This window comes from Macaca fascicularis, chromosome 20 (genome assembly GCF_037993035.2).
Source record: "Macaca fascicularis isolate 582-1 chromosome 20, T2T-MFA8v1.1".
Taxonomy (NCBI): domain Eukaryota; kingdom Metazoa; phylum Chordata; class Mammalia; order Primates; family Cercopithecidae; genus Macaca; species Macaca fascicularis.
Genome location: NC_088394.1, coordinates 83,823,764 through 83,842,371, shown reverse-complemented (window position 1 = coordinate 83,842,371; position 18,608 = coordinate 83,823,764). Strand labels below are relative to the sequence as shown.

The 18,608-nt window shown below is 53.5% G+C and overlaps 1 protein-coding gene across 6 annotated transcripts in view; it reads left to right on the top strand.

Annotated features, from left to right (window-relative positions):
* Positions 1-18,608, top strand: part of CA5A (carbonic anhydrase 5A) — a 57,102-nt gene that overhangs the window by 4,187 nt on the left and 34,307 nt on the right. For all 6 annotated transcript variants that reach the window (XR_012428681.1, XM_045382018.3, XM_074026666.1 and 3 more), the window contains exon 2: positions 4,925-5,122. Coding sequence is in view for 5 of the 6 variants with exons in the window: in XM_045382018.3 (XP_045237953.2) it covers positions 4,925-5,122 (198 nt within the window). In the remaining variant the exon portion in view is untranslated. The remainder of the gene's footprint in view (positions 1-4,924; positions 5,123-18,608) is intronic.

The window sequence follows — 18,608 nt, the reverse complement described above, 5'->3', positions numbered from 1 at the left end:
TAAATATTTGTTGACTGATTGAAAAAGAGGATAACGTTTATATTACCTCCCATCGGAGCCCTAGTTGAGTTAGCACAGAACCCAGGTTGCTGTGCACCGGGATCGGCTGTGCGGAGATTGGAAGCCGATTCAGCATTCAGGCGTGGCCTCCATGCAGGTGGCAATGACCACTATCCGTTTGTTGGGTGACACACACAGAGTTCAACGTGGGTGTTTCATTGTTGGTGGGCCCGTTGGTGCAGCTCAGCAAGCAGAACCTAAAAATACCCGCTCTTCCCGCATCCTGCGTCTCTGTGAGCCGGGGAAGCCTGCGCCTCCTGCCTAGATGAACGTCTCCTGCCTAGATGAGCGCCTCCCCCGTGGCATCCATGGCTTTTGGGTTCTGTCTACATTCAGGTCTGTGCCGCTGTGTTAAACGCCCCTTGCCCAGCAGGGAGGAAGGGAGGCAGCGGCCGTGGGACCGCGGAGAGCGCGCTGAATCCTGCTTCCCGTTGGATGCAAAGGAGATTTGTGAGGCCTCGAAGGGGCTTTTTTTTTTTTTTTTTAGATGGAGTCTCCCTCTTGTTGCTCAGGCTGGGGTGCAATAGCACAATCTCGGCTCACTGCAACCTCCACCTCCTGGGTTCAAGGGATTCTCCTGCCTCAGCCTCCCAAGTAACTGAGTAGCTGGGATTACAGGCGTGCACCACCACACCCGGCCTCTCCAAAGAGGGGCTCTTTGGAGAGAGCCCGCCAGCTCCCGTGCCTGTAGTCGTCCATCATGTGAGAGAGAACAGAACGCATCTGCAGGACGCTGCAGGGCCCACCGTTTCCCAGCGCCGGCTTAGTCCTGGCTTTCGAGCACTTAGCGAGTTACGTGTGTGACCGCGCTGTAAAGCAGGGGCAGGAAAACGCATCTTCCCGGTCTATAACACGTGGGAAGGCATTCCAGGCCTTCGCGGGTGCCAGCGAGCTTATCTTCTCAGCAAAGCTGCTGTGATTCTACTCCCTTATTCTCCTTCCTGCAGATGAAGAAACTGAGACTGGGGGAAGGTGGTAGATAACATGCCAGGTAACTGGGAGAGTGAGTGGGGAGAGCCGGAGTTTTGGCCCACAGATGTGTCTTCCCCACTGCACAATGAGTAAAACTTTAAAAATTACTTGGCAAGGCCAGGCGCAGTGGCTTATGGCTGTAATCCCAGCACTTTGGGAGGGAGGCTGAGGCAGGTGGATCACCTGAAGTCAGGAGTTCTAGACCAGCCTGGCCAACATGGTGAAACACCGTCTTTACTAAAAATACAAAAATTGGCCAGGCGTGGTGGCGGGCACCTGTAATCCCAGTTACTCGGGAGACTGAGGCAGGAGAATCACTTGAACCCAGGAGGCGGAGGTCGCAGTGAACTGAGATCACGCCATTGTACTCCAGCCTGCGCAAGAGCGCAAGACTCTATCTCAAAAAAAAAAAAAAATTACTTGACAACACCTGAACATTGGTATACTCTACCTGTACATCTGTATTTCTAGCTTCTCTTTAAGTATCCACCGCAGGCACGGTGGCTCATGCCTGTAATCCCAGCACTTTGGGAGGCCGAGGCGGGCAGATCACGAGGTCAGGATATTGAGACCGTCCTAGCCAACGTGGTGAAACCCCGTCTCTACTAAAAGTACAAAAATTCCCCAGACATGGTGGTGCGTGCCTGTAACCCCAGCTACTTGGGAGGCTGAGGTAGGAGAATCACTTGAACCAGGGTTTCACAGTGTTAGCCAAGATGGTCTCGATCTCCTGAACTCGTGATCCTCCCGGCTCGGCCTCCCAAAGTGCTGAGATTACAGGCGTGAGCCACCACGCCCAGCACTTTTTAACTTAAACATGTATTATACATTCTACTGACCTCTGATGGTTTACTTATTAAATAACAGTTTAAAAATTTTTCAAGTTCATTAAAGAACAAAACACAGCAATGCGCTAACCATTCGACTCGCCTGGAGAAGCATTTCCAACAGGGCTATACATCTTTTTTTTTTTTTTTTGAGACTGAATTTGCTTTTGTCATCCAGGCTGGAGTGCAGTGGCGCCATCTCTGCTCACTGCAATCTCCGCCTCCCAGGTTCAAGTCATTCTCCTGCCTCAGCCTCCCAGGTAGCTGGGATTACAGGCATGAGCCACTGCACCTGGCTAATTTTTGCATTATTAGTAGAGACAGGGTTTTAGCATGTTGGCCAAGTTGGTCTCAAACTCCTGACCTCAGGTGATCCACCCACCTCGGCTTCCCAAAGTACTGGGATTATAGGCGTGAGCCACCACGCCCAGCCAGGGCTATCCATCTTTATCCTTGTTTTCTAGACTTCTGCTGGACACACCCTTTGAGCCAGCAATTCTGTGGTTAGGAGTTTATAAGAAGAAAATAATTCAGACGGCCAGGCGTGGTGGCTCAAGCCTGTAATCCCAGCACTTTGGGAGGCCCAGACAGGCGGATCACGAGGTCAGGAGATCGAGACCATCCTGGCTAACCCGGTGAAACCCCGTCTCTACTAAAAAATACAAAAAACGGCCGGGCGCGGTGGCTCAAGCCTGTAATCCCAGCACTTTGGGAGGCCGAGACGGGCGGATCATGAGGTCAGGAGATCGAGACCATCCTGGCTAACACGGTGAAACACCGTCTCTATTAAGAAATACAAAAAACTAGCCGGGCGAGGTGGCGGGCGCCTGTAGTCCCAGCTACTCGGGAGACTGAGGCCGGAGAATGGCGTGAACCCGGGAGGCGGAGCTTGCAGTGAGCTGAGATCCGGCCACTGCACTCCAGCCTGGGTGACAGAGCGAGACTCCCTCTCAAAAAAAAAAAAAGAAGAAGAAAATAATTCAGATGAGAATACAGAGAAAGAACAGCAACTTCATCACAGCTTTAACTGCAAGAAGTTGGAAATAACCTAAATATCATCACCAAATAATGGATTTTAAAAATTGTGTCATAATTGTACAATATAAATGTATCACCATTAAAAAGAATTGTATATATATATATTTTTAATTGACAAAATGAGTTCACAATGTTAAATTTAAAAAGGCAATTTACAAGATAATATACACAGTAAAAATCTTGTTCATTAAAATAAAAAATCCTGGCCTGGTGTGGTGGTACACACCTCTAATCCCAGCACTTTGGGAGATGCAGGAGAATCACTTGAGGCCAGGAGTTTGAGACCAGCCTGGGCAACATAGTGGGACCTTGTCTCTACAAAAAATGAAAAAGTTAGCCAGGCATGGTGGTGTTTACCTGTAGTCCCAGCTGCTTGGGAGGCTGAGGTGGGAGGATCACTTCAGCCTAGGTGTTGGAGGCTGTGGTGACTGACACCACTGCACTCCAGCCTGGGCGGCACAGTGAGACCTGATCTCAAAAAAAGACTATTCCAGGGCCGGGTGCGGTGGCTCAAGCCTGTCATCCCAGCACTTTGGGAGGCCGAGATGGGCGGATCACGAGGTCAGGAGATCAAGACCATCCTGGCTAACATGGTGAAACCCCGTCTCTACTAAAAAATACGAAAAACTAGCCGGGCGAGGTGGCGGGCGCCTGTAGTCCCAGCTACTTGGGAGGCTGAGGCAGGACAATGGTGTAAACCCGGGAGGCGGAGCTTGCAGTGAGCCGAGATCATGCCACTGCACTCCAGCCTGGGCGACAGAGTGAGACTCCGTCTCAAAAAAAAAAAAAAAAAAAAAGACTATTCCATTTAATCCCCTTTGAGAACCTGAGCTGGTTTAGCTCAGGCCTGTGAAGGTGAGGACAGGAGCTGCAGGGCACGCCAGGCCTCCGGGGTGACGTCCCCAGACAAGGAGACTCTGTAGACTCTGTATTTGGAAGCTGCTCTCAGGTTTCGAGAGCAGGATATCCCAAGGAGCCTTCAGACCCTGTCTCTTAAGGAAAAAAAAAAAGAAAAATCCAGCTCTGTCTTCGAATAAGGCTACTGCACAGAGAATAGGCGGGGCAGACACACACCGTGGGGTGCGATCATGGACAGCTGCTGCTTCACGAATACACTTTTCTGCTTTTTTTTTGGAGACAGAGTTTCTGTCACCCAGGCTGGAGTGCAGTGGTGTGATCTCGGCTCACTGCAACCTCCACCTGGGTTGAAGCTGTTCTCCTGCCTCAGCCTCCCAAGTAGCTGGGATTACAGGTGCCTGCCACCACACCCAGCTAATTTTATATTTTCAGTAAAGATGGGATTTCACCATGTTGGTCAGGCTGGTTTCAAACTCCTGACCTCAGATGGCCCGCCCGCCTCGCCTCCCAAAGTGGTGGGATTACAGGTGTGTGCCACTGTTCCTGGCCTCTCAACTGTTTTTGATTAGTGGCTCTTACTTTAAAAAGGACAATCAAAGCAGTTTGAAATGAGCCTCGAGGAAGTGGGTAGAGGGGCTGCCACTCTGCTGAATCTTCTCCCCGCAGAGGTTTCATTTCCTCCTTGCCAGAGGGCTTGGAGGGTGAGACTTCCAAAGCAGCTCCAGTTTCCACAGGACCCATTAGGTGGGATTCCTGTGAGGAGGAAGGGAGGTTTCAAACCCTTCCGGAGAGACAAGAGCCCCACTGCACTCAGCCTGCCTTCCGGACAGCGCCCTCCTCCGTCCACCTGCCCTCCCCAAGGTCTCTCCGGACTTCTCCTGGCCACTCTGTGGCGACGGCAGCACAGAAATCAAAACCCCATCCACACGGGCGGCACAGGCCGAGGGAGTTGCTTCCGGGTGGGAAAGAGAGTCCCCAGGTGGTGCGGAAAAGAGAGGAGAAGGCGAACACGCTGTGGGCACATGCCCAGCTGCCCAGGGGCCCCCACGTGCCAGTTTCCCGTGAGCCGAGACCTGTGGGGTCTCGTGTGGCCAGGTTTCTACCCTGTCCGTCCAAAACACGGGATGAAGCTGATGCCTCACTCAGGGTCTCCTTCTCTCTCCCCGCAGTGCACCCACTCTGGACGGGCCCAGTCTCCGTGCCAGGGGGCACCCGGCAGTCTCCCATCAACATCCAGTGGAGGGACAGCATCTACGACCCCCGGCTAAAGCCACTCAGGGTCTCCTATGACGCAATATCCTGCCTGTACGTCTGGAACACTGGCTACCTCTTCCAGGTGGAATTTGACGATGTCACCGAGGCATCAGGTAAGTGCCAGCTGGGGCTCGAGGGCTTTCTCCTCTCCCGTTGTTCTGGGAGCAGGATCGGGGGCTTCGCGAAGTAGAGGGAGGAGAGCAGGAAGGTGCTGCTTTCCTTGTGCTGCTGGGGCAGGGACGGAGACTCGCTTGGGGGAGGACACACCCGGGGGATGGTGCGAAGGTTCTCGAGGGGACCGGAGCCTGGTGCTCACTTTACAGATGAGAATGCCGCCAGCACCTGCATGCACACAGGTGCACCTAGCAAGGAAAAACCCTTCCCGCAGGGCTCGCTCTGCAGGGGTTGGGAGAGACAAGCTAATTGAAATGCGAACACTTTGCACGTTGGAAGAGGAACTCAGAACGGGGTGGAGGACAGAAGGCAGTGGTGGCTGTGACGCCCACACTGGCCTTGATAATCTAGGCAGAGGCCTGCAAGGAAGATGGGCCCACAGCAGGGCAGGGGTGTCGGGAGCCTGGAAATGAGATCACTGCAGGCTTGAGCAGGCGGTGACCTGGCCGACCTTTATTTTATTTATTGAGACAGAGTCTTGCTCTGTCCTTCAGGATGGAGTGTGTGGCGTGATCTCAGCTCGCTGCAATCTCTGTCTCCTGGGTTCAAGTGATTCTTCTGCCTCAGCCTCCCGAGTAGCTGGGATTACAAGTGGCTGCCACCATGCCCGGCTAATTTTTGTATTTTTAGCAGAAACGGGATTTCGCCATGTTGGCCAGGCTACTCTCAAACTCCTGACCTCAGGTGATCCGCCTACCTTGGCCTCCCAAAGTGCTGGGATTACAGACATGAGCCACCACGCCCAGCCCTGGCTGACCTTTTAAATGGACCCCCCAGCTGCTGTGAAGGACAGACTGAGGAGGCGCCTGGAGGGGAGCAGGGGTTAAATAGGAGGCGGTCCAGGGAGATGCAGGTGGGAGACGGTGGTGGAGGAACCGGGGTGGGCTGGGAGGTGACTTGAGAGGTCCTGGAAGCCACCAAGCCCTTACTGGGTTCCAGCGCTTGGCCAAGGGCTTCTGCGGATCATCTCAGCAAACCTTCACCATGATTCTCGGAAGTTCCAGGCGGATGCTCTGCGGTTTGAGAAGGTTCTCTCTATGCCTATTATGTTTGCATTTTTATCAGGGTGGCTGTCAGGTCCTACCTGGTGTTTTCCCAGCACCAGCTGGTGGCACCGTAAGCCGCCTTCATGCCGAACACCTGCTCTCCCTCCTGCGGCGAGTCTGGAATTGGGCCACGTGCTGGGTATCAGGTGCCTGTGTGAACAGCTCCCAATAAACCCTTGGGCACCGAGTCGCTAGTGAGCTGCCCTGGTACAGAACACGTCACACGTGTTGTCGCTGCTGGTTTAGGGGAGAATTAAGTCTGTCCTGTGCGTCTCCCCTGGAGTCCTCCAGATACAGCCCAGGCACCTCTTCGCGTGGCTGATCTCGCTCTGCATCCTTTTGCTGAATGTAGCTTAGCTCTGAGGGTGGCTCTGTGCTGGACCCGGTGACTCTTCCTGGGGAATCATCAAACCCGGGGGCCCCGACGCAGCCGCAGCCCCACGTCCTCTCCGGCAGGCATCCCATCTGCCTCCTCCCGGGTGTGTCCGACATGCCTGGGGATCTTACTTTGAGCCAATACCCGGCCCTCAGTTGCTGGAGCATCAGGCACCTGGCTAATGTCCTCACCAAGACCTCACACAGTGGGGAGCAGGAGGCCCCAGGGGAATCCTGATACTACTAGGAGGAGGAAGGTATGTGGACGGACCCCCTTTAAAAGCACTGCCAGGCTGGGCGAGCTGGCTCATGCCTGTAATCCCAGCACTTTGGGAAGCCGAGGTGTGTGGATCACCTGAGGTCAGAAGTTCAAGACCAGCCTGGCCAACAAGGTGAAACCCCGTCTCTACTAAAAATACAAAAATTAGCCGGTGGCGCACAGCTGAGGTTCCAGTTACTGGAGAGGCTGAGGCAGTAGAATCGCTTGAACCCAGGAGGTGGAGTTTGCAGTGAGCAGAGACTGAGCCACTGCACTCCAGCTTGGGCGACAGAGTGAGACTCCATCTCAAAAGAAAAAAAAAAAAAGTGCTGCCATCCATGAATAGCAGCATGGCACAAAACAGAAGCCACTACAGAAAGTATTGCGGGACCCTCATTTTATGTAAGAAGAAATGGAGGCTTAGAGAAGGGGCGACTGCCAAGGGTGAGTGACCCAGTGCGAGGAGCTGGCTTCCGTTCTGACTGCAGATTCTAGCCCGTCACCAACTCACTTCTTGCCAAGGGGTTCACTTGCACAACTGCAGTCTTTCAACGGTCGTGGGAGACACAAACCAGTCCCCATTTTACAGATGCGAAAAAAGAGGCTTGGGGAACTCCTTGGTCAGAGACCACAGAGGCCTCCCAATGGGACTCTGTGCTCTGCAAAGAAGGGAATCTGGGGAGCGGGCACCCTTAAAGAATCTGCATCCAACATCCATAAAAATCCACCAGGAGGCCACCAGGAGCTGAGCTCCACGCAGAGAGGAAGCGCCAGCACCCTGGGTGAGTGAGGCCAAGGTCACAGTCGGTCCCCAGGAGAGCCGGCAGCCGGCCCAGGACCCAGACGGGCCTCTGGCTCAAGCCCAGCAGAGGCTGTGTCCAGTAGGCCTTGAGGTCTGCGCGGGAGGCCCATCCCTCAGCCCCCAGGGCAAGAACAAGAAGTGTTGACAGTGGAGCAGGGACATCTCTGCGGTGCTTTAAGGGCACACTTGTTATTTTTTTGTTTAGCTAGTGGCAGCATGTGTGCCTTGGAATCTAGATGTTTCTGTATTCCCAAGGGAACCCAGCCTCAGGTTTTAGGCTGGAAAACAAGAAAACCGCAGATGGTAATTATCCCCCAGGATCACAAGTCAAAGCCTGCTTTAGGTCAAGAATCTCCACCTTCGTGCCTGTCTGTGTGGCACACCCTCTCCAGGAACAGCCTCGCAACTTTCCCTGGGACCTCCCCTTCCCCACCGCACCTGGTCCTGGCGAGGATATTCATATCAGTGAATAAAGTGCTAATTTTAGTGGGGGGGCTGACTGACAGTTCTCACACATCAGTGTGCATCAACATTTGGAGAGTGTGTTAGAGCACACACTCCTGTTAGAGCACACACTCCTGTCAGCCCAGCCCGGCGGCTCACACCTGTAACCCCAGCACTGTGATAGGCCAAGGCAGGAGGGTCACGAGACTGCATCTCTACAAAAATAAAAATAAAAAAAATTAGTCGGACGTGGTGGTGCATGCCTGTGGTCCCAGTTACTCGGGAGGCTGAGGCAGGAGGCTTCAGCCCAAGAGGTTGAGGCTGCAGTTACCTGGGATTGTGCCACTTAACTCCAGCCTGGGCAACACAGCGAGATCCTGTCTCTCAAAACACACACACACACACAAAAGAACACAACCTGTGCTTCCTCTAGACATTCTGACTTGGCAGGTGCAAGGCAGAGCCAAGAATCTCATGCCAGCAGGCTCCCAGGTGCCGCTGATCCTGACAGTCTGTGGTTTTGTAAGGGCATCTGCTGTGTTGCTGGCTCGGCCTCCATCCTCCTGCCTCCTGGGTCCAATGTTCTTGTTTTCCTTGGGAGACCATCCCCGACTCCCATTCACGGGGGGCCAGAGACAGGAGTGGGTGGGGACCTGGGCGTGGCCTCTCAGAACATCCTTGTCACTGGCTGCAGCAATTGGGCCAGGCATGGACATGTGACTCAAGACCAGCCAATGAGAGCCAAGGAGTTTTTTTTTCCTAGGACGTATTTAAAGAGATTATTTCCGTGGCTGGGCAAAAGTCAGCTGTGCCACACAGCAGGTGAGGGCCCTCCTGAGAAAGTGTCCACATGGGAGGACAAAGCCAAGAAGGGGAGAAATCAAGGCCCAAGCCAATTTCAGGGCATCTGAATGTAGCTGTACCTGAAGCCCAGTTAACCCCTATACTAATAAGCCTCTTTTTAAAATCAGCTTAAGTTCCTATCACTTGCTTCCAAGAGTCCTGATACAAGCAAACAAATAAAAGTGGCCAGGTGCGGTGGCTCATGCCTGTAATCCCAACACTTTGGGAAGCTGAGGCAGGTGGATTGCTTGAGGTCAGGAGTTCGAGACCAGCCTGGCCAACATGGTGAAAGCCCATCTCTACTAAAAAATACAAAAATTGACCGGGCATAGTGGCTTACGCCTGTAATCCCAGCACTTTGGGAGGCCGAGGCGGGTGGATCACCTGAGGTCAGGAGATCGAGATCAGTCTGACCAACAGGGAGAAACCCCATCTTTACTAAAAATACAAAAGTAGCCAGGCGTGGTGGTGCATGCCTGTAATCCCAGCTACTCGGAAGGCTGAGGCAGGAGAATCGCTTGAACCTGGGAGGTGGACGTTGTGAGTCGAGATCACGCCACTGCACTCTAGCCTGAGCGACAAAGTGAGACTTAGTCTCAAAAAAAAATAAAATAAAAGTGATTAAATTGGCCAGGCGCAGTAGCTCATGCCTGTAATCCCAGCACTTTCGGAGGCAGAGGCAGGTGGATCACCTTAGGTCAGGAGTTCGAGACCAGCCTGGCCAACATGGGTAAACCCTGTCTCTACTAAAAATACAAAAATTAGCCAAGTGTGGTGGTGCACACCTGTAGTCCTAGCTACTGGGGAGGCTGAGGCAGGAGAATTGCTTGGACCCAGGAGGCGGAGGTTGCAGTGAGCTGAGATTGCACCACTGCACTCCAGTCTGGGCGACAGAGTGAGACATTGTCTCAAAACAAACAAACAAACAAACAAACAAAAACAGTGACTAAACTGAGAGCAAAGAAATGGAAAGGAGAGAGCAGGAGGATCATCAGTTTTAATCCTTTTACTGTGTGCTCAAATGTAATTTGGCTGCAGGTGGGGTCTATGCAGACCCCGGGCGAGGGGCGAGTTGGCTATGGCCTGTTTAACTCCACCTGTGCCGACTGCAGCTCAGCCTTGTCCTCACTTTGTGAGTCTGCCTTGTCCTCGCTCCGTGAGTCAGCCTTGTCCTCGCTCCGTGAGTCAGCCTTGTCCTCGGGGAAGCTGGGCCTGGTGCAGCTTTCAGAAGTGGTCCCAGGTAAGCCCAGCCCTCCTGAGTCCATGGGTGGGGAATGCTGGTACAGGCCTAGCAGCTGGCTTTCCGGGGCTGGGTGAAGGGACAAAAGCGTTGATGTGTGGTGTTTGCCACTTTCCGTGGTGCAAACACTCCTGCACGGCCGAGTTCAAGATTCCAAGGTACAGTCACTGATGGTGGAGTTGGGAAGGGATTTGCACAGTCAGCTCCAGAGTCAGCATGAGCCATCTCCCACTTGCCACTGCCCCCGCCTTCCTCCCTCTTGTCCCTGCAGCCTGGGATCTCACTGCTGCTCTCCAAGTGAGGAATTCCGTGAAGACTTCTTAAGACTTCTTTTTGGTTGTACCTGGCAGAACCCCACCTCAAACTGGCATAAGCAAAGAAGAGGGAGATTTGCCGGCTCTGATCCTAAAGAGTCCGGGCTGCAACTGGGTGCAGGGGTCGATGACTGCCAGGGCTCTGAGTGCTCCCCCAGGCTCCACTTTCCTCCGAGTGCTCCCCCAGGCTCCGCTGTCCTCCGAGTGCTCCCCAGGCCCTGCTTTCCTCGGAGTGCTCCTCCAGGCTCCCCTTTTCTCGGAGTGCTCCCCCAGGCTCCGCCTTCCTCCAAGTGCTCCCCCAGGCCCTGCTTTCCTCGGAGTGCTCCCCCAGGCTCCGCTTTCCTCCGAGTGCTCCCCCAGGCTCCGCTGTCCTCGGAGTGCTCCCCAGGCCCTGCTTTCCATGGAGTGCTCCTCCAGGCTCCCCTTTTCTCGGAGTGCTCCCCCAGGCTCCGCTTTCCTCCGAGTGCTCCCCCAGGCCCTGCTTTCCTCGGAGTGCTCCCCCAGGCTCCGCTTTCCTCCGAGTGCTCCCCCAGGCTCTGCTGTCCTCCGAGTGCTCCCCCAGGCCCTGCTTTCCTCTGAGTGCTCCCCCAGGCTCCACTTTCCTCTGAGGGCTCTCCCAGGCTCTGCTTTCCCCAGGGGACACTCATGGGGGTTCCCCGGTGGGGTGAAGGCGGCCACCCGAGACTGTGACTTGGCCTCCAGTGGAGCGATGTCTCCTCTTTCCCGGCAGTTCCAGCCACCATCCCAGGGCTGATTCTCAGGGGCCCAGCTTTGGCCGCTTGTCTGGCCAGCCCGAGGGTGACCCTGCCTGGAGCAAAGTGTGTTCGGAGAGTGGAGAGCAGCACTCCCGCAGGACAGCCGAGGATGCTGTTCCCAGAGTGAGGATGGGGCGCCCTCCTCACTGGACGTGCACCCTTGCTGTGGACCCCAAGCTGACCTCGGCCCCTCCCTGACTCGGTAGCTCTCAGGTCCAAGGCCACTGCCGCTGTCTGTCTCCCAGGGTCAGCCTCTGACCTTGTCCTGACCTCACTTTTGGCTTCTCCACCGGCTTCACATCTGCTCAAAGGATCTCGCCCCTCCCTGCCACAGACCAAAAGAAGGATCCGGTGTCTCTCCCAGGCCATGGAAATGAGCCGGGTCATCCCTCCCTTGGCTCCCGTCCACACGGGCCAATCTGGTTTCACTTTATTTGTCATTTTCTCCGAAACCCAGTTTCCTTTTTCTTTCTCTCCTACTCAGCTTCACGTGCTCCCGGTCCCTTCCGCATCTCTGCAGCCGATTTTTCCAGGTTCGCGGTCCTCTGCTTCGCAGATTTTCTGTCCTCTTTGTTCACCCGGATTGGGAATCAGGAGCCTCCGGGGACAGAGGGAATGAGAACCTCAGATGAAGGACAGGTAGGGCTAGAGAAAGGTTTTCAGAGAGAAACAGAGAAGAATAAGACGAAAACACAGCAAACCCTGGGTGGAAGGAGGGGCAGTGCCGGTGAGAGGAAAGGAAGGGAGCAGATGAGGTGCAGACAACTGTGCACAGACAGGCTCTGGAGGCCTGGACCGCACCGTGGCAGGGCCAGAAACAAAGCAAAATAAACGGAGAGGCCAAGGAAATTTCCGTATGCGGACACTGCCAGCAGTTTTCCTAGGAGCTGGGGGTGCCAGCACTTGGAGCGAGCACAGGCCAAGGACGATGAGTAACAGAGGTGGCGGCAAAGGCTCTTTCCAGGAAATGTGTATGGCCTTGAAGGCCAAGGAGGAAAAGCTGTGGGGGACAGGGGGCGGGAGGAGCAAAGCGGGTGGAGGAAGGAAGGGGGAGAGGAGAGGTGCCAGTCACAAAGGAAAACAGCAGCCGGATCCACGTGCTGCCACGCTGTGCCTGTCCCACCTCGAGTGCTCTCACAGAGCTCAGCTCATTCCCTAAAGGTGCGGGAGGGCCCCGCTCATTGGGCAGGGCTATGTGAAGTGCTTGGCACCGTTCTGGGAGAATTAAGCATTTAGTAGGCAATAGCTTCCTTCAAAATAAATCCAAACGAGGCCTGAGAGCCCGGGGTTGGGGGGTGGGTGCCTGCCGGGCTGTCCCCGTGAGAGGAGCAGGCTCTAGGAACCTTTTGGCTCCTCTGGTGGGACACAGATTGGCAGCTCCAAGATGAGAGGCAGGGGAAGAGTGAATTCCTTGGAGGGGAATCCTGGCACTGTCAGGACTGGGACTGTGGCTGTGCGGTTCAAGGACGACACCTGGACTGAGATGAAAGGATGTGACCATCATGCTTATATCCTGGGAAAGTTATTTGTCATTGCAAATTCATAAACTGGCAGTCTAGTTCCTAAAATGACTACGTGTGTGCATGCGTGTGTTCGTGTGTGTGTGTTTTCCTGTGCATGTGTGCACGTGTGCACTGTGTGCATACATGTGTGTATACATGTGTGCGTGTGTGTTACTGTGCATGTGTGTGCATGTGTTAGTGTGTGTATGTGTGTTTGTGTACGTATGTGCACGTGTGCACTGTGTAAGCACGTGTGTATACATGTGTGCATGTGTGTGCACATGTGTCATGTGTGCATGTGTGTTTGTGTACGTGTGTGCACGTGTGCACTGTGTAAGCACGTGTGTATACATGTGTGCTTGTGTGTGCACGTGTCATGTGTGCATGTGTGTTTGTGTACGTGTGTGCACGTGTGCACTGTGTAAACACGTGTGTATACATGTGTGCATGTGTGTTCGTGTGTGCACATGTGTCATGTGTGCATGTGTGTTTGTGTACGTGTGTGCACTGTGTAAGCACGTGTGTATACATGTGTGCATGTGTGTTCGTGTGTGCACATGTGTCATGTGTGCATGTGTGCACACGTGTGTTTTCATGTCCATTCTATATGTAGCGCCTGTTCCTCCCCTCAGGCCTGGGTGTGAATATTTTGGGGGAAGTTTGGTAGAAGTCAGTGTCCAGTCTCTCTCTACACATGTTTTCTCTGCTTTTTTGGTCCTCGAGACTGAAAAATGAAAATGTACCAAACAGCTTCCAAAGTTTACCTGTTAGAGATTCGGCCACTGGGGAGCCACTGTTCCTGTTCTTGCTCAATTCCAATTCCAAATTCCCAGGCAGTGTCTCTGATTGGCCCAGCCCTGCACTAATTAGGAGCGGGACTGAGGAAGGGGCTCCGATTGGTCCAGCACGGTTTGAGTGCCATCCCTGTCCAATCAACTCTGGCCAGGGGTGGGATCATGTTAGACGAAATGTCAGGCAGTGGAGCCACTATCGTTATCATTTGGATCCAAAAGCCCATTTCTAATCGTCGAGCTTCCCAGATGCTTCCCAGGTGCACGGCGACCCCTATGTGCTGTGTGGTCTTTTATAGGGACAAAGGATCAATCAAGACAGGGAAACCCCTGCTCCCAAGGAGCTTGTGTTCTTGTGGGATAAGAAAGTTAGTAAACATTAATTAGTAAATGGGTACTTCTCTATGCAAGTTTACAGAAAAATAAACAAATATGTACCTAAGAAAGAAGATGGTTTTTGACAGCAATAAGTGCTATGATGAAAATGAAACCAGGTGATGGGCCAGAGATGACTCCACTGAGGGAGGTTGTGAGCATTACACAACATGGTCAGAAAAGACCCCGCTGGACCCAAGTCCCAGCTGGTAAGAAAGTGTCAGCTTCGTGACCGTGGGGAGAAGCATTCCCACATCACCGTTTTAAAATACGAGCATCCTAAATATTACACAAACCATACCGATGCTAAATATTTGGGATCTACACTAAAAATGTGTTGCTTTCTTTGCAATTCAAACTTAACTGGGCATCCTGTGTCTTCTCTGAGGACTCTTCTCTAACTGTGAAGCTGCAAGTCCAAGGGCTTGGGCAGAAACAAGCCTCGCAGGTTCAGGGAACAGGCAGAGTGGCTGAGTGTAGGAGAGGGTGGAGGGAGTGGACTGAGGATGCCGAGAGGGCTTATGCCAGCGGGTCAGTCTTTGTGGTAATATTCATAGACCAGGGATGTAATTTTTTTTTTTTTTTTTTGAGATGAGGCCTTGCTCTGTGGCCCAAGCTGAAGCACAGTGGCATGATCTCAGCTCACTGCAGCCTCCACCTCCCGGATTCAAATGATTCTCCTGCCTCAGCCTCCCAAATAGCTGGGATTACAGGCATCTGCCACCATGCCCAGCTAATTTTTGTATTTTTAGTAGAGACAGGGTTTTGCCGTGTTGGCCAGGCTGGTCTCGAACTCCTAAGCTCAGGTGATCTGCCCACCTCGGCCTCCCAAAGTGTTGGGATTACAGGTGTGAGCCACCGTGCCCGGCCTAGGGATGTAATTTAGCAAGTAGCTGTTTTATATGGTTTGTCTGTGTCCCCAGCAAATCTCATCTTGAATTATAGCAGTTCCCTCATACTGTTCTCGTGGTAATGATTAAATCTCACGAGATCTGATGGGTTTTTTGTTTGTTTGTTTGTTGTTAATTTGTTTGTTTTTTGAGACAGAGTCTCGCTCTGTCACCCAGGCTGGAGTGCAGTGGTATGATCTCAGCTCACTGCAACCTCTGCCTCCCGGGTACAAGCGATTCTCCCGCCTCAGCCTCCTGAGTAGCTGGGATTACAGGTGTGTGCTACCATGCCTGGCTAATTTTTGTATTTTTAGTAGAGACGGGGTTTCACCATGTGGGCCAGGCTAGTCTTGAACTCCTGACCTCAAGCTATCTACCCACCTCAGCCTCTCAAAACGCCGGGATTACAGGTGTGAGCCACTGCACCCTGCCAATCTGATTTTTTTTTTTTTTTTTTTTTTTTTGAGATGGAGTCTCGCTCTGTCGCCCAGGCTGGAGTGCAGTGGTGCAATCTCAGCTCACTGCAAGCTCCGCCTCCCGGGTTCACGCCATTCTCCTGCCTCAGCCTCCCGAGTAACCCCTTTCTCTTGGTTCTCACTCTCTCTTACCTGCCGCCATGCAAGATGTGACTTTCGCCTTCTGTGAGTCCTCCCCAGCCACGTGGGACTGTGAGTCCATTCAACCTCTTTGTCTTTGTAAATATCCTAGTCTCCGGTATGGCTTTATCAGCAACATGAAAACAGACTAATACACTGTTGTTACTTATTAAATGTTACTGGCTTATTTTGAAACAAAAAGAAATGCTTACCAAATACATGTGGTTATGGGAAGGGACCAGAAAGTTACACTGGGAGTAAAAATATCAGTAACTATGTTTACTGGGTGGTGACGGCATAAACAATAGTTTTTCCTTTTTTTTTTTTTTGAGACAGGATCTTGCTCTGTTGCCCAGGATGCAGTCAGTGGTGCAATCACAGCCCACTGCAGCCTCTTCCTGAGCTCAATTGATCCTCCCAGCTCAGCCTCTTGAGTAGCTGTGTCTACAGGTGTGAGCCACCAAAAAAAAAAAAAAAAAAAAATTATTTTTGGCACAGGATCTGGCCCTGTTGCCCAGGCTGACATGCATCTGGGCTCACTGCAAGCTTCTCCTGAGCTCAAACCATCCTCTCACCTTAGCCTCCCAAGTAGCTGGGACTACAAGCTCACTCCACCACGCCCGGCCCCATTTTTCCTCGGTAAATGTCATTCTGCCGTACTATGGGTGCATCACGTTTTCAATATGAAGTTTTCTTTGGAAGTTTATAAATCCAGTTTGGGCCTTGGAGGAAAGCAGTCAGTGATAGAAATGTTGTGACTCTGAGTGAGTTTGGTGGAGCTTCGATTTGTAGATTGTTTCCCAGGGACCGTTGCAGACACAAAGCCCTGACTGCAGGACCCTGGGTGACAAAAGTGATCAAAGGCGACTGTGGCCGGACGTGCGCTGCAGTGCGAGCCGCGGTTTCTTCGAGCCTCGTTCAGTGGCTCCCGGGGCAGTTGTGTGGATGAAGAGGGCCACGTCTGTGAAGCGCTCAGGATGGAGCTGGTGGTGGGGCCGCCATGCTGGCCACGTCGCTCACACCTTGCACCCGTCACCTCGGTGCCTGCGTTTTCCTTGGCTCCTCTGTGGATTAATTCTCGTTCTGAAGACAAAGGAGGCGGAGGTTTCATCTCAGCTCTGTTCCAGGCTCATTGCTGCGCTTCTCTCTGCCTGTCCCCTCCCCTGACAAGGGGAATGAGAACTCTGCCTAAGGAAACACTCTGGGGGCGGTGGCCCGCGACTCCATCCCAGCCCCTCCCACGCCCAGCCGCCAGCCACGCTGAGGTCCTGACCACCTTGTGGACTGCCCGGTCCTCCAGCCCCACACCCACCCCCGCGTCCTCCCTCCTGCTCTTCCCTGGTTCCCTCGTGTTGCTCTGTGCCAGTAGCTGAGCCCCCGTGCCCACCCACAGCAACTGCACCTTCCCTCCCTCCTGGCTTCCCCACTGCGTTGCTCCCCTGCAGGGGCCAGTGAGTGGCCCTAGCTGTGTTCAGACGGCTCTGTGCCTCCTCCTCCCACCCCAGTTCCTCAGCCTTGGAGACAGACGGGGGTGCCGCGGGGCTGAACGGCACTCCAATCTCGTGGGGCTGGGGGTCCGCATCTGCACCTGCCGCGTGGTTAGCACCCACTGAGCGTCTGGGTCAATTTGCCATCGTCCCACCCCTCAGTGCTGTGGGCGGTTGCCTGACGAAACGCTGCACTTAATAGAAATCACTATGGACGCAGGAGATAGACGGTGATGAGCTCAGGACCAGCCGGCAACCCCATCAGGTGGTGATGCCCACCGTGGTCACCCGTGACTTCCTCTCGCCACTGCTCGGAACTCCTGCAAAGCCACAGGCAACAAATGGACATTTCTGCTCCATACAAGAAGCTCCTATTGTAAATCTGTGACGTGGCTGCCGTTTCCTCTCAGCAAATATTGAGCAAACCCTGACTGTGCCAGGTGATGTGCTGGGTCCAAAAACCTTCCCAGAAGCAGCCCTGGCACTCACGGAGATCCAGCTAGGAAGTCCAGGAAAAGGTCACTGGGGAGAAAAACGACGTCAAGCACAGTGGATGGACGTGCTGCCGTAGCTCCCCACGCCTCTCGTGGTGGACATCACGTACGCTTCCTGGTGCCCTCCCAGATGACCCCTCGTGGGCCACTGCACACGGCTGCACCTGGCAAGAGCAAACAAGGATGATCTACTCACCAAGCCTGCAAGGCTGGTGTGCAGGACGGGCCAGCTATGCTTCCCAGGTGTGTGCAAAACCGGGGACGAGTCAGTCACTGGGAGGGTGAGGTGCTAGGGCAGTGTGGGGTGGAGGAGGAGCAAGGGGAGCTGAGTGTGGACTCTCTGTATTGGAGAGGAAGGGAGGGCCATGGTGCAAAGAAAGAACAGAGATTTCAAAGGAGCTACGGTGGAGACCCACGGAAGAGGACTGCTGAGGTTTTTCTGTCTGAAATGCTGAACAGACTCTAGCACATGCAGAACAGCCCACCACAGCGAGCTGCGGGATTCTCCTGGGCTTTTAACAGTGGTCTTGTAAAAAAAAATTAGCTGGGCATAGTGGTCCCAGCTACTCAGGAGGCAGACAGGGGAGGATGGCTTGCGCCCAGGAGGTTGAGACTGCAGTGAGCCATGATCGCACCACTGCACTCCAGCCTGGGTGACAGAATGAGATCCTGTCTCAAAAAAAAAAAAGACTGGAACATTCAAAACCTGTTGATGGGCCAGGTGTGGTGGCTCACACCTATAATTCCAGCACTTTGGAAGGCCAAGGCAGGCGGATCACCTGAGGTCAGGAGTTTGAGACCAGCCTGGTCAACATGGCGAAACCCTGTCTACTAAATACACAAAAATTAGCCATTTGTAGTGGTGCATGCCTGTAATCCCAGCTACATGGGAGGCTGAGGCAGGAGAATTGCTTGAAACTAGGAGGCAGTGAGCCAAGATTGTACCACTGCATCCAGCCTGGGTGACAGAGCGAGACTCTGTCTCAAAAAAATAAAACAAAACAAAACAAAAAAACCCTGTTGGGGTTTGTTGGCGAAGGCCCCCCTTCCTTTCACCACCACCGGCGCCAACCCCATTGCCCCTCCAATCCCATCTCCCGCTGTCCCCGACAGCATCTCTGCCGGCTGGTGCTTCCACCTGTTCTGTCGTGGTGGCTGCTGTCACCAGGGTCCTTTCCACTGGTCGTCCCTTTCTGCCCGCAACCGCCATTA